Source organism: Rattus rattus, chromosome 8 (assembly GCF_011064425.1).
Source record: "Rattus rattus isolate New Zealand chromosome 8, Rrattus_CSIRO_v1, whole genome shotgun sequence".
In the NCBI taxonomy this organism is placed as follows: Eukaryota; Metazoa; Chordata; class Mammalia; order Rodentia; family Muridae; genus Rattus; species Rattus rattus.
The window spans coordinates 35,558,077-35,574,267 of NC_046161.1; the positions used below are offsets into that span (position 1 = coordinate 35,558,077).

The following is a 16,191-nucleotide window of genomic DNA, read 5'->3' on the forward strand; positions in this document are numbered from 1 at the left end:
CCCCTACAGCTGTACTCTTCCCAAGAAGTTCCATCCTGAGGACAAAGCAGGTGCCCATAGGAGTATGAGGAGGAACAAGTGGAGCTCCAGAGAGGGTGTGAGAGTCTCATCCCAGGAAGGAGGCAGTGCTGCACGCAGAGCTAGAGCCACCCTTGCATACGTCCTCAATTTGAATGAGTGAGAAGACTGGCGTATAGCAGTGTGTGTGTGCGGTGCACGCATTAAAGGCTTCCACACAGAGGGGCCACACACTGTGAGGTGGCAGAGCCCATGTTTAAGGAGCAGAGACTCCACATGGAGGAAGGGAAGACAGAGGTACATAGACTTGGAGCCTTTGCTGGAGGAGGACATCCGAAGGACAACGGGCAGTGGTAGAACTGGGAGATGATAAATTGGTAAATACATTGGGGATACAAAAACATCTCTCAGAGGATGGAATTGTGAATACGGAAAGGGAGACTCTAGAATAAGCTCATGGTTTCAATAGACAGACTTAAATATACACCAATGCATACATAAATATACACATTACATATATATATATATATATATATATATATATAGTGTGTGTGTGTGTACATATATTTTTTCCCCCAAAGTTCTGTCCATTGAAAGGACCCAGCAATGATGATACCCCAAAAGCAATGACAACTATCACAGACCTGGCTTCTAAATGCCAGTGTCCATTGTTAGACTGCAAACTCTCTTTGCAACTTCTTGTCATCGCCCCACAATCAGCCATGCCTCTCAGGGACAGAGTTATAAGGCTGTGCCATGCTGTGGCCTTGCAGCCCATCCCCCTCAAAGATGTAAGATATGTATGGTCGGAACCAGTACCTGGTTCCTTGTCATGTAGGCTGTGTCAGACCAAATCATATAGTGTAGAACTTGCTACCAGCCCACCAAAGCACAAAGGTTAGGTGTCTGTTTTCTTCTAGTGATTTCTCCCAAGGTTCACCTCTCCTACAGGGGCTATCCCACCCCAAAGCCCAAGCTTGGCCCAAGTGTTTGTAAAACACTCTGCTCTCTCTCTCTCTCTCTCTCTCTCTCTCTCTCTCTCTCTCTCTCTCTCTCTCTCTCTCTCTCTCTCTCTCTCTCTCTCTCTCTCTCTCTCTCTGTCTCTCTCTGCCTCTGTCTCTCTGTCTCTCTGTCCCTCTCTCTCTCTCTCCCTCCCTCCCCCCCCCTCTCTCCTCTCTCTCTCTCCTTAGAAAGCTCATTTTTAAGGGGCAGCTGCTCTCAGCTTCCTTTCTTACTGTTTCCTGCACTTCTGTAACTTAGAACACCCACTAAACAGGACTAGGAATTCTTTGAAAGTTCCTAAAGTCAGGACTGGCACAAGGAATGTTTGACTGTCCAGAACAGCAAACAAATGGGTGCTTGAGATCAACGCATGCCTGCCAGGACGACAGAGAAGCTGGCCCCAAAGTCTGACTGTGAGGTTAGCGATGGATCAGTTTGGAAGTCACAGATTACAGCCCACTGAATGACAGAGGAAACCAGAATCTAAGAAAGTACAGACCTAAGAAAATAAGTGAAAAGCTTTGAAGTTTAATGAGGAAAATAACAGGCAAAGTTTAGAAGCAAAATACTTAAAGGGGAATGTCTTAGGGGTTTACTGCTGTAAACAGACACCATGACCAAGGCAAGTCTCATAAAGGACAACATTTAATTGGGGCTGGCTTATAGGTTCAGAGGTTCAGTCCATTATCCTCAAGGCAAGAACATGGCAGCATCCAGGCAGGCATGGTGCAGGAGGAGCTGAGAGTTCTACATCTTCATCTGAAGGCTGCTAGTGGAAGACTGGCTTCTAGGCAGCTAGGATGAGGGTGTTAAAGCCCATACCCACAGTGAAACAGCTACTCCAACAAGGCCACGTTCAAACCACCACAGCATCCAAGGACCATGAGTGAAAGACATCGATGCTACTTTCCTGACTGAAATGTTTTCTTTGTGGTGATATGTGTCTTTCTTGGGGTAATCAGAGGGTCTTAAGGGGTGTTGAGCATCAGGCCCTTTCACTCTCAACTAATTGAGGAAGATCCTCTATGCTGTCTTTATAGTTTGCTATAATTTCGTGATTGTTAAATGGAAAAAGAGTCATTATAGGAGAGGGATAGGACCAGGAGGAGCTGGTGTCTGCAATAACACACTCACGATATAGGTGTGTGTATGTATGTGTTTGTGTTGCATGGGCGGGTACAAGCAAGTATGTATGTGTGTGTGCATAGGTGTGTACAAACATGTACAGGGGCGTGCATGTAATACTTGCAAGCTGGTTTTCTCAGATCCAACTAGTGAGAAACGTTTCATTTTTATAAAATCAGAGTTTGCTATGTCATCTAATTTGATCTTTTTTTTCACGTAGATAATCAATGGGCATGACAGCCTCTAAAAAAGATGCACTCCAGTCTTTATTAAAGTTCTAAAAACCATTCATGAATTCAACAGTCTGTCAACCAAACTCGCAGTTTGCTTCTGTCCATGCCCTTGCCCTGGTGTAATTTGGTTAAGAACTGCCTGTCAGGTTGGCTCACGGTTAGTAAGGATGCCCCTTGGCATCCGAATTCAGCTCTGGTGTTGAGGGTTGTGGATCTCTGGGTGGTCATGTCCACTGCATGCTGTGACATCCCACTTTTCTCTGTTGCCCACATGGCCTCTTCCTAGAGCCTGTCTTGAGAGTAGGCTGCTGGTAGCTCAGGTCTTCTTTGGATCCTTCTCATGCTTAAGTCCTTCTTGACCAGAAGGAAAGATTTTAAACCAATTCAAATAGTTCCACTCCAGCCCATATCTAAAAACTGCCGCTCCCTTCGAGGTCAGATGCTCACTGGTCATTTTGACCCTGATCCAAAAGACTTAGCGGAGGCCTCCGGCTCTGAGGTAGTGTCAGTCACAATAGGTTCTTTCTATGTTTGTCTTTCAAGGAGGAGCTTTCTGTCCATGGCTTGGTCCTCATGTGGCTGCCCTGGCTCAATGGGCGCTGTCTTGAACTGTTCTCAGTGGACATCTTATTTTTATGTCACAGTACTTATGATTCTTTCCAGGGCCTGATGCAGCTGCCCCGAAATCCTATCTTCTATCACAGGGAACACTACACAATACTCTCGGGGACACGACTGTGCTTGCCCTCCAGCTTCCAATGCCGGGCACTCTTCTTTGTTTTGGCTCCCGAGTATAACCGCATGATGTAGTTCATGCAATGCTTAGACTGTGAGGCTGAAAGAGAAACACAGGAAAGACGAGTTTTGAACAGTGTTGCATCCATGCATTTGAAGCTCCTCAGAGGTCACGCTTTAGTTATAGAACCTAACCTACAATAATCTGTCCTATGTGAATGTTCTGAATGCATTGTTGTGCCTTAATGAAAAAAAAAAGCAGCTTATGTTACATAAACAATATGCTAATCAAACTGAAATAAAATACTCAGCTGCAGAATATATCACATTGCCTTCAGCAAAATCACGTAATAAAAAAAAAATATATAACAAGGCCTGTGGAAAACATTAGGTTGGGGCCGAACTCTCAAAACCTGGAGCTAGAGCAGACACTGACCCTTTGAAAGCATAAAACAGTGCAGCTGCCGTGTTTGGTTTGAGGCACGGAGGCAATGAGGGTTATGCTAGTTATCTTCACTGTCGATATGATGCTTGGATTGACAAACATCTAGAAAGATCAGTAAAGCACTGTTGCGGGGAGAGGGGTCGGGTATCTGTTGTTTCTAGCAAGAGTGAAATAGGACAGAAGCACAAACCCAACTGACAGGCAAGACCCAGCGGAATCAAAGGAAGGAAAATGAGGAAGCCAGCGAGCAGACAGGCTCTCTCTCTCTGGGCTCACTTCCTGGCCGCCATTTTGCAAACCTCTGAACCTCCGTGTTCCACCACACTCTCCCCACCACAGTGGGCTGAGACCTTTGAAAGAGCCTTCTTTCCTTTGTCTGTCAGGTGTTTGCCACAGCAGTGAAAACCCAAACCAAAGCTGATGAACACGGGAGGGCAATGGAAATCTGACTGAGCCCAGGAGAAAATCCTTCTGCCTATGAAGACGGATGGCTCCCCATCGACTTCTGCCTGTGCACGGAGCCCTGAGTGTAGGCGTCCCTTCCAAGTTTTCTTAAAATGGAACTACAGGGGCGTTCGCTTTTTCAGCGCCTGAGCGGAGGGTTTTCCTTTCTCTGCCGAAGCTCCTGATTCTCCTCCCATTGTTTTGCCTTCCCTTCACAGAGGGAAAGCACTACAGGCGGCTACACAAATCATCTGGACACCGGCGCCACTCGCCTGTGCTTCACACGCCAACAGACAGTAGGTACTTTCCACACATTTCCCCATCATCTGGTCACTGTGTCTCTTTTCCTACTAGAAGCCTGTTTCACACTTGGAAGGGCAAAAAGTAACAGAAAGGTGCAGGTGTTTTAGGAGACTTAACTCCTCCTACGAAAACCTTCAACCAGGGGTTGGGGATTTAGCTCAGAGGTAGAGCGCTTGCCTAGCAAGCGCAAGGCCCTGGGTTCGGTCCCCAGCTCCGAAAAAAAGAAAAAAGAAAAAAAACGAAAGCCCTCAACCAAAGAAACAGAACCAAGCAGCAAAGACCAGCACATTTCTTGAAATGCCTGGCAAGTTGAAGTTAATTTGCAGAGGACTTATGGAAGGTAGAAGGTATAAAATTCTTGCCTTGCTTTTGACCCAGTTTCTGCCTACTAGATTAAAAAAGAAAAAAATCGGGAACACACATGTGCCTGTGCAGACCCATCCTCCCATCCATCCGCCCACACCCACGCACTCTCCTTCCCCTCTAGAGAATTTTTTCACTCTTACTTTGCTGAGAGCATTGTAACAAAGTCATCCAAAGGCCTCAGATATTTCTCTTTAGATTAATTAGGCCTCGAATTGATTTGTTCAGTGAAAAATTTTCAGACACCTCGTTTGTGCCAGGCTCCATGATAGACTTCAAGGATGCAAAAAGAATTAGATTGTTTACTGCCTGACCGGATGCATGGGGTGATATGGACGGTGCTTCATTGACTGAGGTTTTGTGTAGAATCCATCTCAGGCCACAGAGTGACCCTGAGTATGACAACAAGGCCAGAGCTGGCCTTCCTAAAGCGGAAGGCCTTCTACTGCATGAATCTGACCACTTGTGAATTTATCTTTAAAGGCAAGCTTCCTTAAATGTTATAAATGAAGTGGAAGTCTATAAAATCCAATCAAACTTTGATTGTGGTCCCTCCCCACTTTTCCTGAGGTGATCCACGAGTGACGATCACTGTTTAAGTCTCGGGCCACACACATTGCACTCACCCTGGCTGTTATTCTCCTGGGAAGATGTTTCCTCGTTGTTGGATCTTGATCTGTAGCTTTCTAGAGCTTGCTCCGAAATTTCACTTTCTGCCAGAAAAGAAGACTAGGTTACCGATTTCTGCCATCGCAGACAGCATTAGACATGGATGTTTGAATACGATGACATCATGGTCATTGCTGAGCCATCATGGCCTCCTGGGCCTCGTGGATTCATTAGCTCGATATGTCATCCTACAGTGTTTCTGTGTACCCAAGGGATGGGGATAAGGTCAAAGGACAGCAGGATAGCAGCAGGCACTGTCCTTCAGAAAGGAACAACTGCTACCAGAATGATGGTTGCCAATCGTCAGTGAGGGTCTTTGAGATAGCACTGTGCCATTTGCCTCCTGCACACACACAACATCAGACCCTGTCTCATCTATATGTATTTATTCTATGGTCAAATGACCGTTTACTTGATTTGGTTAGTACACAAGATGTTAGGTAGTCGTTATGGCACTGTCGTGCTTATCGTGCTGGTTTGAATAAGAATGACCTGCGTAGGCTCACAAACTTGAATGTTTAGTCATTAAGGCTTGCAACTGTTTGGGAAGGATTAGAAGGTGTGGCCTTGTTGGAGGAGGTGTGTTTCCAGTAGTGGGATTTGAGATATCAAAAGCCCATACCAAGCCCAGTCTTCTCTCTGTCTCTCTCTCCCTGTGGATCAAGGTGTATAACTTTTTTTTTTTTAAATATTTATTTATTTATTTATTTAATACATGTCAGCACCCTGTTGCTCACTTCAGAACACACCAGAAGAGGGCATTGGTTCCTATTCAGATGGTTGTGAGCCACCATGTGGTTGCTTGGAATTGAACTCAGGACCTCTGGAAGGGCAGCCAGTGCTCTTAACCGCTGAGCCACCTCTCCAGCCCCAAGATGTATAACTTCTTAGTTACTTCTCCAGCACCATGCCTGTCAGGCCGTTGCCACACTCCCCACCACCATGATAATGGACTAATCCTTTGAATCTGTAATCAAGTCCTCAGTTAAACGCTTTCTTCTATAAGTTGCCTTGGTCATGGGGTCTCTTCACATATATATCGCTGTAGTTTTCTCGTGTTTACCTCCCACCAGCTCTCTATTACCCACCCCTCGGATCTCTTGCTCCATTTCACCATTCCTCTAGGCTTCCTTCTGCTTTTACGTCATATACATTTTCTGCACATGAGAGAAAACACATGCTTTCATTTCCCTCTCATTGCCCACTCTTGGTCACCCCCTTGGGTCTGTCTATAATGAGTTATTTCTTCACGTGACTATTCAGATAAGCTTGAACTAAACTATCAAGAGTAATGCTTTTAAGTCACGGATATTCAAAGATGCAGTATTTTGAGCCCTTACAAAGAATTTTCTTTTACTAGAGGCCTTGGGCCATAAGTAACTAAATCAGCTTTGTCCAGTAGCCCTTTAAGTCAGGTCATTTAAAACACTCTAAAAGTTATAGTCAAAAAATAAGGTGGGGTGGGGGAGAAATCAATTTCAATATATTTTAGTTAACTGGTATACCTCAAATAGGATATTATGTTTGGGCAGTTTATAGAGACTCATGGCAAGTCAGAGGCTTGACAGTCATCTTGTAGCTGTTTCAATGGACAGTATAGGGCTAGGTAATTAGTTGAGTCTAAAGAGAAAATTTCTTTAAAGTTGGTTTTTAAGGTTTTGATTTCTATATGGTGTATTGGGATCACCGTTGCCTTTTCCATGCTGCCCCCCACTCCTGCTGACCCTCATATTTCCCCCAAATAGTCTCCCGTCTACTATCTTGTCTTTTTGTGTATTTGCAGTTCTTATACAGGTGGTCACAGCTGCTACGTGCTCCTGATGCCAGCAGCCACGCTGTTTCTAGAGGACAGCGTTTCATGGCATCTCCCCACCCTCTAGCTTTTACAGTCTTCCCAACCTCATGAAGAAGGGCTTTCATCCTGTATCTGTTTATGAAACAAATTTATAGAATTATTCTGAACACCTTTGAAAACCTTGTCAAGCTCTGTTATGTGTTGAGTATATGTATTTTTAATGGAGATCTTCTAGCTATTTTTTTATTTTGACTTGTTTATTACTATGTTATTATTATGACTGGCATACTTTCGGTTTTGATGGTAACTCTTTCATTAGAATACTTGGGGAGTGGGGGGAAATGACTAGTATCTTATGGAGGAGTAGGGCTGAGTACATTGTTGCAAAATACAAAAGGCCGCAGATGTTTATCCATTAACTAGAACATAAGGAACTCGGGATCACCTGTCTTATGGCCCCAGCATCTGGAGTGATACCTGGCATGCAGTGGGCGCTCAGGGAATGCTCACGGAGTGAACAGGTGAACTGGCTCAGCCTTTTGTCAACAAGAGCATCTGCGGTCCAGCCCCAACTCCCATAGCTTCTTTAGTTTCTGTCTATCTGACACTCTTTGAGCATGTTCCCTGGATATCCATAGACTGTGTTTGCTAGGAAAAGAATGTTTGCTGATTGGGGTCACACCCTTACTGGTCAGCTTGCACATCAGCTAAGAGAGGAGCTTCGGCTGGCAGTCTTTCCCTTCTGTCTAGTCAGCTGTTGACTCTATACAGAACTCACGGGGTTCTCTGTCCACTCACCCTTCTTCCATATCACGTGCGCTTTACGCAGCTTCATGATGAAGAGCTGAATGATGATGAAGAGGATGAAAATGAGGAAGGACACCAGCGTGAGCAGCAGGATGCCACTGTTCCTCCTGGCCAGCCCTGAATGCTGAGCACTGGCTTCTGTAAGGAGATTGAGACAGCGTTAGGCAGTTTGGGTTAGGCATCATGGAACGCGATGGTTGGTTTTCATCTTTCTTTCCCTACTTTTGTCCTTTCTTGAGATAAGTTCTCATTATGCAGCCCTGGCCAGCCTGGAACTTGGCTACATAATCCAGGCAGGCCTTAAATTCACTGGGACCAACTTGTTTCTACTTCCCTAGTGCTGGAGTTTAATGGCATGTGACACCACACCCTGTCTGTGACACTTAATTTTAATTGTCAGCTTGACATAGTGTAGATTCATGGATGATCTCAGGGAGCAAGTGGCTAAATCCTGATGGCCTGCGGGAATGTCTGTGGAAGAGTCTTGACTGCATAACTTCAAAGGGAAGACCCAGGCCATTGTGGGTGGCACCATTCTCTAGGTTTGGGTTCTGGACTGCATAAAAGCAAAGAAAGTGAGCTGAGGAACAGGCGTGCATGCATTCATTCCCATTCTGCTCTGAATTGTGAATGGGGCCAGCTGCTTCAAGTTCCTGCCTCGACTTTCCCACAATTAAAGACTCTAACCTGGAATTGTAAGCCAAATAAGTCCTTTTTCCCTTCAAGCTGGTTTTGTGAGGATGTTTAACATAGCAGTAGGGGATGCAGCCAGGACAAACACACACACACACACACACACACACACACACACACACACACACATCTATCTATATCACTTCTCCAGTATGGTATGGACCAAAAGACAGCTCAGCTCAGGGGAAGGGCCAGATTTACCCCGTAAGTCAAGCATGTGTGCTGTTCAGTTCTCTGAGACAAGCGAATGGGCAATAGAGACAAAGCAAACCCATGGATGACTTGAAAAGTTGTTTTCTAAATGACATAGATATTTAGTTCTTTTTGTCATTTCTAGAGAGAACACACGAGAATATTGACTTAAATCACAGTCTGGGAATTTTAAGTAGCCATGAGGAATGCTTGTTCATTACAATGTAGCTCAGGATCCCAGGAGACTATTAAGGGCTTTGGTAAAATCTATCCAAATAAAGCAAAATGCTGTGTACCCTGACTGGATTAAATGCGGTCCTCGTAAAGGCATTAGGGAGACGCTTGAGGAACTCTTGAAAAATCATTTTAAACTAGTATGTCATTTTGCCCAATGCCCTTCACCTCAGCCAACAGGCTCAGGATTAAGGCATGGTGGCTATGTGGAGAGCATAGTACTTGAACCTGCCTAGGACATAATCCCTATGCCTTAGGAGATAATTTTCTCTTTATAAATAAATACATTAAAAAGGCAAACAAAAGTAAGCCATGCTAAGTTCCAGAACCATGCGTACTTATCAAATAGTGTGTCTAGGGCTGCAGGGACAAAGTTTGAACCCAAGGCTGCATACATCAGGGAGGCTTTCAGTAGACTTTAGCTTCGGGAGAGAAGTAAGAGCATTGGGGTGAATATTCTCCTGCTGTGAGGTAGGAGGTTACATGGGGCAGGGCTGTTGAGACAGAATGATGCTTTCAGAGCATCATGAAACGTGCAGAGGCTTTCTAGACGCAGGGATGCAGAGATAGGCATCAGAGTTCACCTTAGGCGGAAGAAGGGCTTGTGTGGTATGTTGTAGATCATGGGAAACCGGAAATGTTCTCAGAACACAAGTGTGCAGGCAACAAGGCTATGTTCCCATGGTGCTAAGTCTGGACCAGAAGTGGAAGAGCTGAAGCTACAAGATGATTAGGGCCTGTACTAAGGGAGTGGCTATGACCATAGACCATACACCAGGAAGAGAAGACCCAAGAGCCATTGGCAGCTACTTGTGTGTGCATCTGGTTCTGTATCTACACCCAGAAACAAGGGCTGGGAGTATGCAATGCTCTGAACATGCTGTTTTGTGGCTAAAGGATGCTACTTGAATTTTTAGAAATGTTGAGCTTAGGGAAGAGGACATTTGACTAAAGACACAGAAAGAATAGAAGGAAAGGGCTGGCGAGATGGCTCAGCAGGTAAGGGTGCTTGCCGCCAAGCCTGGTGACCTGAGTTTGATTCCTGGGACACACATAATGAAAGGGATGAGCCAACTCCTGAAGTAAATAGCTAACTAAATAAGTAATCATTCAATAAACTTTTAATAAAAGGGAGATGGAGTGGATTTGAGACTGATGACCAGAAGGACACTGTAAATAGAAGTGCGGAGCTCTTCCACATATAGGCAGCAAGAAAGAACTCGGGAGTGAGCCAACCTTCTATGAATGAAGGAGAGTTAGTCGGGGACTGTAGCTCTGTGGTCAGTGCAGGCATAGTGTGTGTGTGTGTGTGTGTGTGTGTGTGTGTGTGTGTGTGTGTGTGTGTGTGAAATCTTGGGTTTAATTCCCAAATAACAAAATGTTAGCAAAGACAGGGTGAAACAGTGAAGTGGAGAACACTCACACTTAAGAACTCAGAGGAGGAGCGGTAAGAGCACTGGCTGCTCTTCCAGAGGACCTGTGTTTTATTCTCAGTGTCTTCACTGTGGCCCACAACAGCCTGTAACCCCAGTTTTAGGGGATCTAGTGTCCCCTTCTAACCTCTATGGGCACCAAGCACACACTTGGTACAACATTAACAAATATTCAGGCAAATGCTCGTGCCCATGAGAAAGGAATTCTTTTAAAATAAGAGCCCAGAGGAAGAAGTAGGGTTAGTTAAGTAGAGTTATAGAGATGCGGTAGTTAGCAAAAATAACAGGACTAGGTAGTAGGTTAAGGAAGCCAAGTGACAACCAAGTCGAGATGGGACATCTCATTAGGGTAGAAGCTCAAGGAAAACAAGGACTGAAAAAGGCCATGGGACACAGGACTAGGAGGTCAGAATATCACACAGGTGTTCTGAGTGCACCTGTGGGTGGCACTCACCAGTGATCACGTCAGGGTCTTGAGTGGCATGTTCTTTTTCTTCCTTGTCAGTCTCCGGCATACTGGAATTTTCCATCATTGAGACTATGGTGAGAGTAAAACATGATACACATCACATACATGTGACTCATCCTATAATGATTCCATCCCTTTAAACCTGCTGATACACACTTGTGATGTGATGGTGTGGACATGTGGACCGTAAGAGAAGTTTAGGTCCAGAAGGCTTCACCCATATGAAAAACTAAGGCTCCTGCATGAGTACAAGCTCCTTTAACAAATGCTCATTTTATGTGAATGGGTATTTTGTCCCTATGTATGTCTGGGCATTACAGTGATTGCCAAGTACCCGAGGAGGCCGGGAGAGGGTGTCAGGTCCCTTGGAGGTTACACTTGGTTGTCAGCCATCTTGTGAGTGCTGGGAATCGAACCTGGGTCCTCCAAAAGAGTCAGTGCTTTTCACTGAGTCATTTCTCCAGCCCAGACCAAGTTCATTTAAGGAAGTGGTGTTTCTCTCTCTCTCTCTCTCTCTCTCTCTCTCTCTCTCTCTCTCTCTCTCTCTCTCTCTCTCTCTCTCCCAGGAAGGCCTTCACTGGCTGTGGCTGCTTGATGGACAGACCTCAATTTGGGGTCAACTTCATCATTCCTCTCCCTCTCTTTTTCTCCCTCCCCCTCTCTCTCTCCCTCCCTCCCCCATCTCCCCTCTCTCTTTCTCCTTTTCTACATAGCCCATGATGACCTGGAACTCCCTGTGTAGACCAGGCTGACCTTGAACTCACAGAGCTCTTCCTACCTCTGCCTCTTAAGTACTGGATTTAGAGGTGTACGCCATCATGCCCAGCCTCCATCTTACTTTTTGAGACAGGTTCTCTCTCACAGAACCTGCTAGACTGGCTGGTCAGAGAGCCTTGAGGCAACACCCAGCTCTGTCTCCCCGGTGCTGAGGTTAATGTAGCTGCAGACTCTTACATGGGTCCTGGGGATGTGAACTCGGGTCCTCATGCTTGTGCAGAGGACCCCTGGGCCATCCCCCTAGCCCCTGTGATAGGTTGCTCTAAACTATGAATCCTCTACTATGCTGCAGAATACTAGAACTTAATCTATCCCTAACCGCCCTTTGGCATTCATTATCCAACTTCCTCCCTGTCCCCTTCTCCTAATAATTACCGTTCTGTTCACTTTTACTTTTAGGTCAGCATTTGTAGCTCTCACATATGAGAAAGAACGTGCAGCCTTTGTCTTTCTATGTCTGTCTTATTCTGCCTTGAAGTAGCAGTTTCTCAAAAATAAAAAGTCATAAATGGCCAGACTCCGTTCGTTTTCCTGATAAAGGCAGCCCTTTACTGAACATCCAGACTGTACTGGCTGTGTTGTGTCTCACCTTGACTCTCAGAGAAAGATTTTGAGCAGTGAAGCAAAGGGTGTAGTCCTGAAGCAATCGAGTAGCACAATTAACAAGACAATCCCCACTTTTCTAATTTGGGAAGTCAACCAAAGCCCTTATTCCTTGCTTCCTCTTTGTGTGAGACCGGCTAGGGAGAAGGTCCGAAGGATGCTTCAAAAGAACCACGGACCAAGGAGGGACAGGGACAGCATCTGGGGGGACACTTGGGTAGAAAGGCTCGCTCAGCAAAGCTCTTACTGCTGTGTTAGAGTCTCAACTGCCAATCTAAAGTCTGGATGTCCCGCTTTTAGAAACGGGATGAATTGTGAGGTTTTTTAGGTGAACTGGAACAACAGGATAGCTTTTCTGGAGTTTTGTTTTGTTTTTGTCTCCAATACCCTCTCCTTGGCTGCAGGGTTTTATCAGCGCATTGCACAGCGCCACTGTGTGGCCCCGAGGGGAATGAAGCCTCCTGTCCTCAAAACAGATTATTAACGGTAATACGACTGCAGAAATTGAAAGCTGGGAAGAATTTTATAGACCCCGTCTCATAAATCCTACATTGGATATGAAAATGCGGGGCAGAAAATTGAGTTGTTCAGTTGTGGTACCAGGCAATTTAAAAACAACCGGATTCTGAACGCGTTTAAAAATATTGGATTGTTAAAGTGAGGATGGGCTGCCCCACTTCATAATGTTTTCAATTTCCACCACTCTTCAAAAAAAAAACAAACAAAACAAAACAAAAAAAGACAAAAACAAAACAAAAACAAAAAACAAAAAAACAAAAAAATCCCTGCATAGTATACATTGTACTTTTTAGTGTTAAAAACCTCCAAACATTTACTTTCAATATTACTCAGGACACAGTGATTTTTTTTTAAATGTGATCTGATGCTCAAAACTATGAACATGATAATGACCCCAAAACATTTACCCTACCAGATGGAATTATTTTAGATAGAGAATATGCAGGAATACATACCTTTCTGAGGGAGACTAACTATTGTGCTCAAACACCGATAAACTCACTCACCAATTCATTCATTCATTCACTCATTCATTCATTCACATGCCTACCTGTTCTGCATTTTCTATGTACCCACTATTGCCCCATTCAATGCTGCATAAAGTTAAATGAACTATATGGTAGTTTCACCAACGTTAGCTAGTTCATTCATTATCTAAATTACGAGAATTTCTAAATCTTCTTATAGTTCAACCCAGTCAAAAGTGACCCATGTCCTTAATAACCAAGTGCCTTCAAATGTGGCTTAGAAGGTGAGTGGGCTCATTAATTACAATACTCCTGTCCCAGCTCCTACTCTGTGTTGGAAGGAAATCTTTATGTTAGGAACGATACACGCAGAAAACCAAGAGCAAATCTCCTAAATGACTGCAGCCCTGACTTTACCTCAGAGGGAATTCACATGCCACAGTCATATGTGCAGGGGTGTGTGTGTGTGTGTGTGTGTGTGTGTGTGTGTGTGTGTGTGTGTATGCGCGCATGTGCGCGCGCTTAAACACCTCCAGCTAAAGATCTCTGAGCTCATAGGGCCCTATGACACCAAGCTCTAAGAACTCATGGCCTGACTCTCCCAGGACACCACAAAACTGGAATCAGTTGGATAGAGATCTACGTAGTCTTTTGAAAGATAAATCTAAATGCTAGGGACATGGTTTAGTGGGTAAAGTGTTCAGCATGCAAGTGTGAGGGCTTGAATTTTGTTACCCATAACTCACATGAAAGTCAGACACAGCAACACATGCCTGTAACCCCCATACTGGGACGCAGAGACAAAAGGATTCTGAGAGGCTCACTGGCCAGTCAGTCCCACTGAACGGTGAGCTATGGGTTCAATAAGAGACCTTGTCTCAAAAACCAACCAACCAACCAACTGATTAACCAACTATTCGACCAACTAGTCAACCAACCAATCAATCAGAAGCAGACAGAAGGAATGATTGAGGAAAGAAACCAACTAGGTTTCCGTGACTTTGAGACGTACCTGTACTCGTGGGCTGCTGGAGGGCTTGGGAGGAGAGAGAGCTCTGCTCAGGGGCCTCTGAGGTTGTTTCTTGATCTGCCACTAAAAAGGGGGAAAAACAAAATTCTGCTACCACCGAGATCAGCTTTAGCCACATCGCGCTCAGCGTCATAGCACACAGAGCCTGCCTGCTACCCACTTCTGAGGGTTGTGCTAAAACCTGGAGTCCCCCACTTTGTGCTTTGAATCTTTCCCCTGCTGCTTGCCCATCTGCCAGGTGACCTGGCTGGGAGCACAGCATGCTGGGGCCCCTGTGTGCAAGGACATTTGGCAGTAGCCGGCGGAGGGCATTTTTCTGCACAGACTTACCGGTTCCTGTCTGTCCAGCTGCATATGGACATTTTCCTATATTCATAGAAAATGCACTTCCATATCATTGACCCATTTCTCCAGTCCCAGACTGAGCAGAATCTCAGTGCTACTACCTGCGCGATTCTCAGTGGTTTGAGCAAAATGCTTAGTTTATCCAAATGCTTAATTTCCCTTATTGTGAAACACAGTTGCTAGCTTTTGCTGTGTGTGTGTGTGTGTGTGTGTATGCGCATGTACTAATAATAACTTCACAAATACAAGGTATTTAGTACAATGACTATTTACTAAGTGAGATGATCACCATTCTGTAACATAAAGAAATGTTAGTGGATATTTCCAGAGAATCAGTTTAGATCATATTCACAAGTCAACGAAAAGACTAGCATCCAGGAAGCATGTTAAGTGTCTAAGCGTCTAACTGTGTCTGTCAATATACAATACATGATAGGTGGGGTAGGCGGGTATCATGTCCTAAAATTTATGAATACTTCTCACTGTTCATTTAATCAAAGAATTTTCTGTAGCTTAAAATTGTTATTTTAGTGATTATTTAAATACTTAAGTATGAGGCTGGAGAGATGGCTCAGTGGTTAAGACTGACTGCTCTTCCAGAGGTCCTGAGTTCGGTTCCCAGCAACCACATGGTGGCTCACAACCATCTGTAATGGGATCTGATGTCGTCTTCTGGTGTGTCTGAAAACAGTTACAGTGTATTTATATGTATAAAATAAATGAATCTTTTTTTTTTTTTAAAAAAAGTCTAGATACTTAAGCATTTAAGTAATTTAATAAGTAATTGTGGGTAAAATTTTTGAGGAAAACAAGAAGAATTATAGAAAAACCATTAAAGTATTTCAGACTGACTGAAATGGAGATACAGTTTTGTTTGCTTTTTGAGCTTTTTGCTGTCTCACCGATGTTTGTAACATGGTTGTTTTTCATAAAACTATGCAATGTTTGTTTACATATAGTAGCCTTGCAATTTTAAAAGAACTGTGTATTTTAAATTTCTAAATTTTAATTACTAATAGGTAAATATTATCAGAGATATTTCAAATAGGTTCTTCGTGGTCCTCAGTTATTCTTAAGCGTGTGAAAGGCGGGCTGGGGAGATGACCCAGTTGGCAAATGCCTGCTGCTTAAGTGTGGTGACCTGAGTTAGCATCCTCAGCACCCACATGAAAACCAGAACAGCACAAGTCTGTACTCCCAGGACTCAGAGGCAAAAAACAGGCAGATCCATGGAGCGTGCTGGTCAGCCGGTCTCACAAACCAGTGATCTCTAGGTTCAGTGAGAGACTGTCTCAAAAAGTAAGATTAGACAGTGACTGAGGAAGATGTCAGCCTCTGGTCACATACACATTCACCTACACCCGCCCTGGCACACCATGCATAAACCCACATGAACACACACACACACACACACACACACACACACACACACACACAGTGTGGGAGGTGCTTACATTGAAAACGTTTGAGAACTGTGACTCAGTGTTGTA

General features: G+C 44.5%; 1 protein-coding gene across 1 annotated transcript; it reads right to left on the reverse strand.

Moving 5' to 3' along the window:
• Nucleotides 1-1,527: 1,527 nt before the first annotated feature.
• Nucleotides 1,528-14,506, reverse strand: Crtam (cytotoxic and regulatory T cell molecule). The gene is made up of 5 exons (XM_032909559.1): nucleotides 14,339-14,506; nucleotides 10,946-11,029; nucleotides 7,931-8,077; nucleotides 5,295-5,381; nucleotides 1,528-3,213 (listed from the first exon to the last, which is right to left on the reverse strand). Exons 1-5 carry the CDS (start codon nucleotides 14,487-14,489, stop codon nucleotides 3,089-3,091), a joined length of 594 nt encoding a protein of 197 aa, XP_032765450.1. The 5' UTR covers nucleotides 14,490-14,506; the 3' UTR covers nucleotides 1,528-3,088.
• Nucleotides 14,507-16,191: the final 1,685 nt, after the last annotated feature.

Excerpts from the sequence above, each read along its gene's own strand:
- Crtam (XM_032909559.1), bottom strand. The coding sequence starts at position 14,489 with ATGACGCTGAGCGCGATGTGGCTAAAGCTGATCTCGGTGGTAGCAGAA. Across the intron at positions 11,030-14,338 it reads CCAGCAGCCCACGAGTACAG|TCTCAATGATGGAAAATTCC; the intron begins GTACGTCTCAAA and ends CTCTCACCATAG. Across the intron at positions 5,382-7,930 it reads GCACGTGATATGGAAGAAGG|AAAGTGAAATTTCGGAGCAA; the intron begins GTGAGTGGACAG and ends CTTTTCTGGCAG.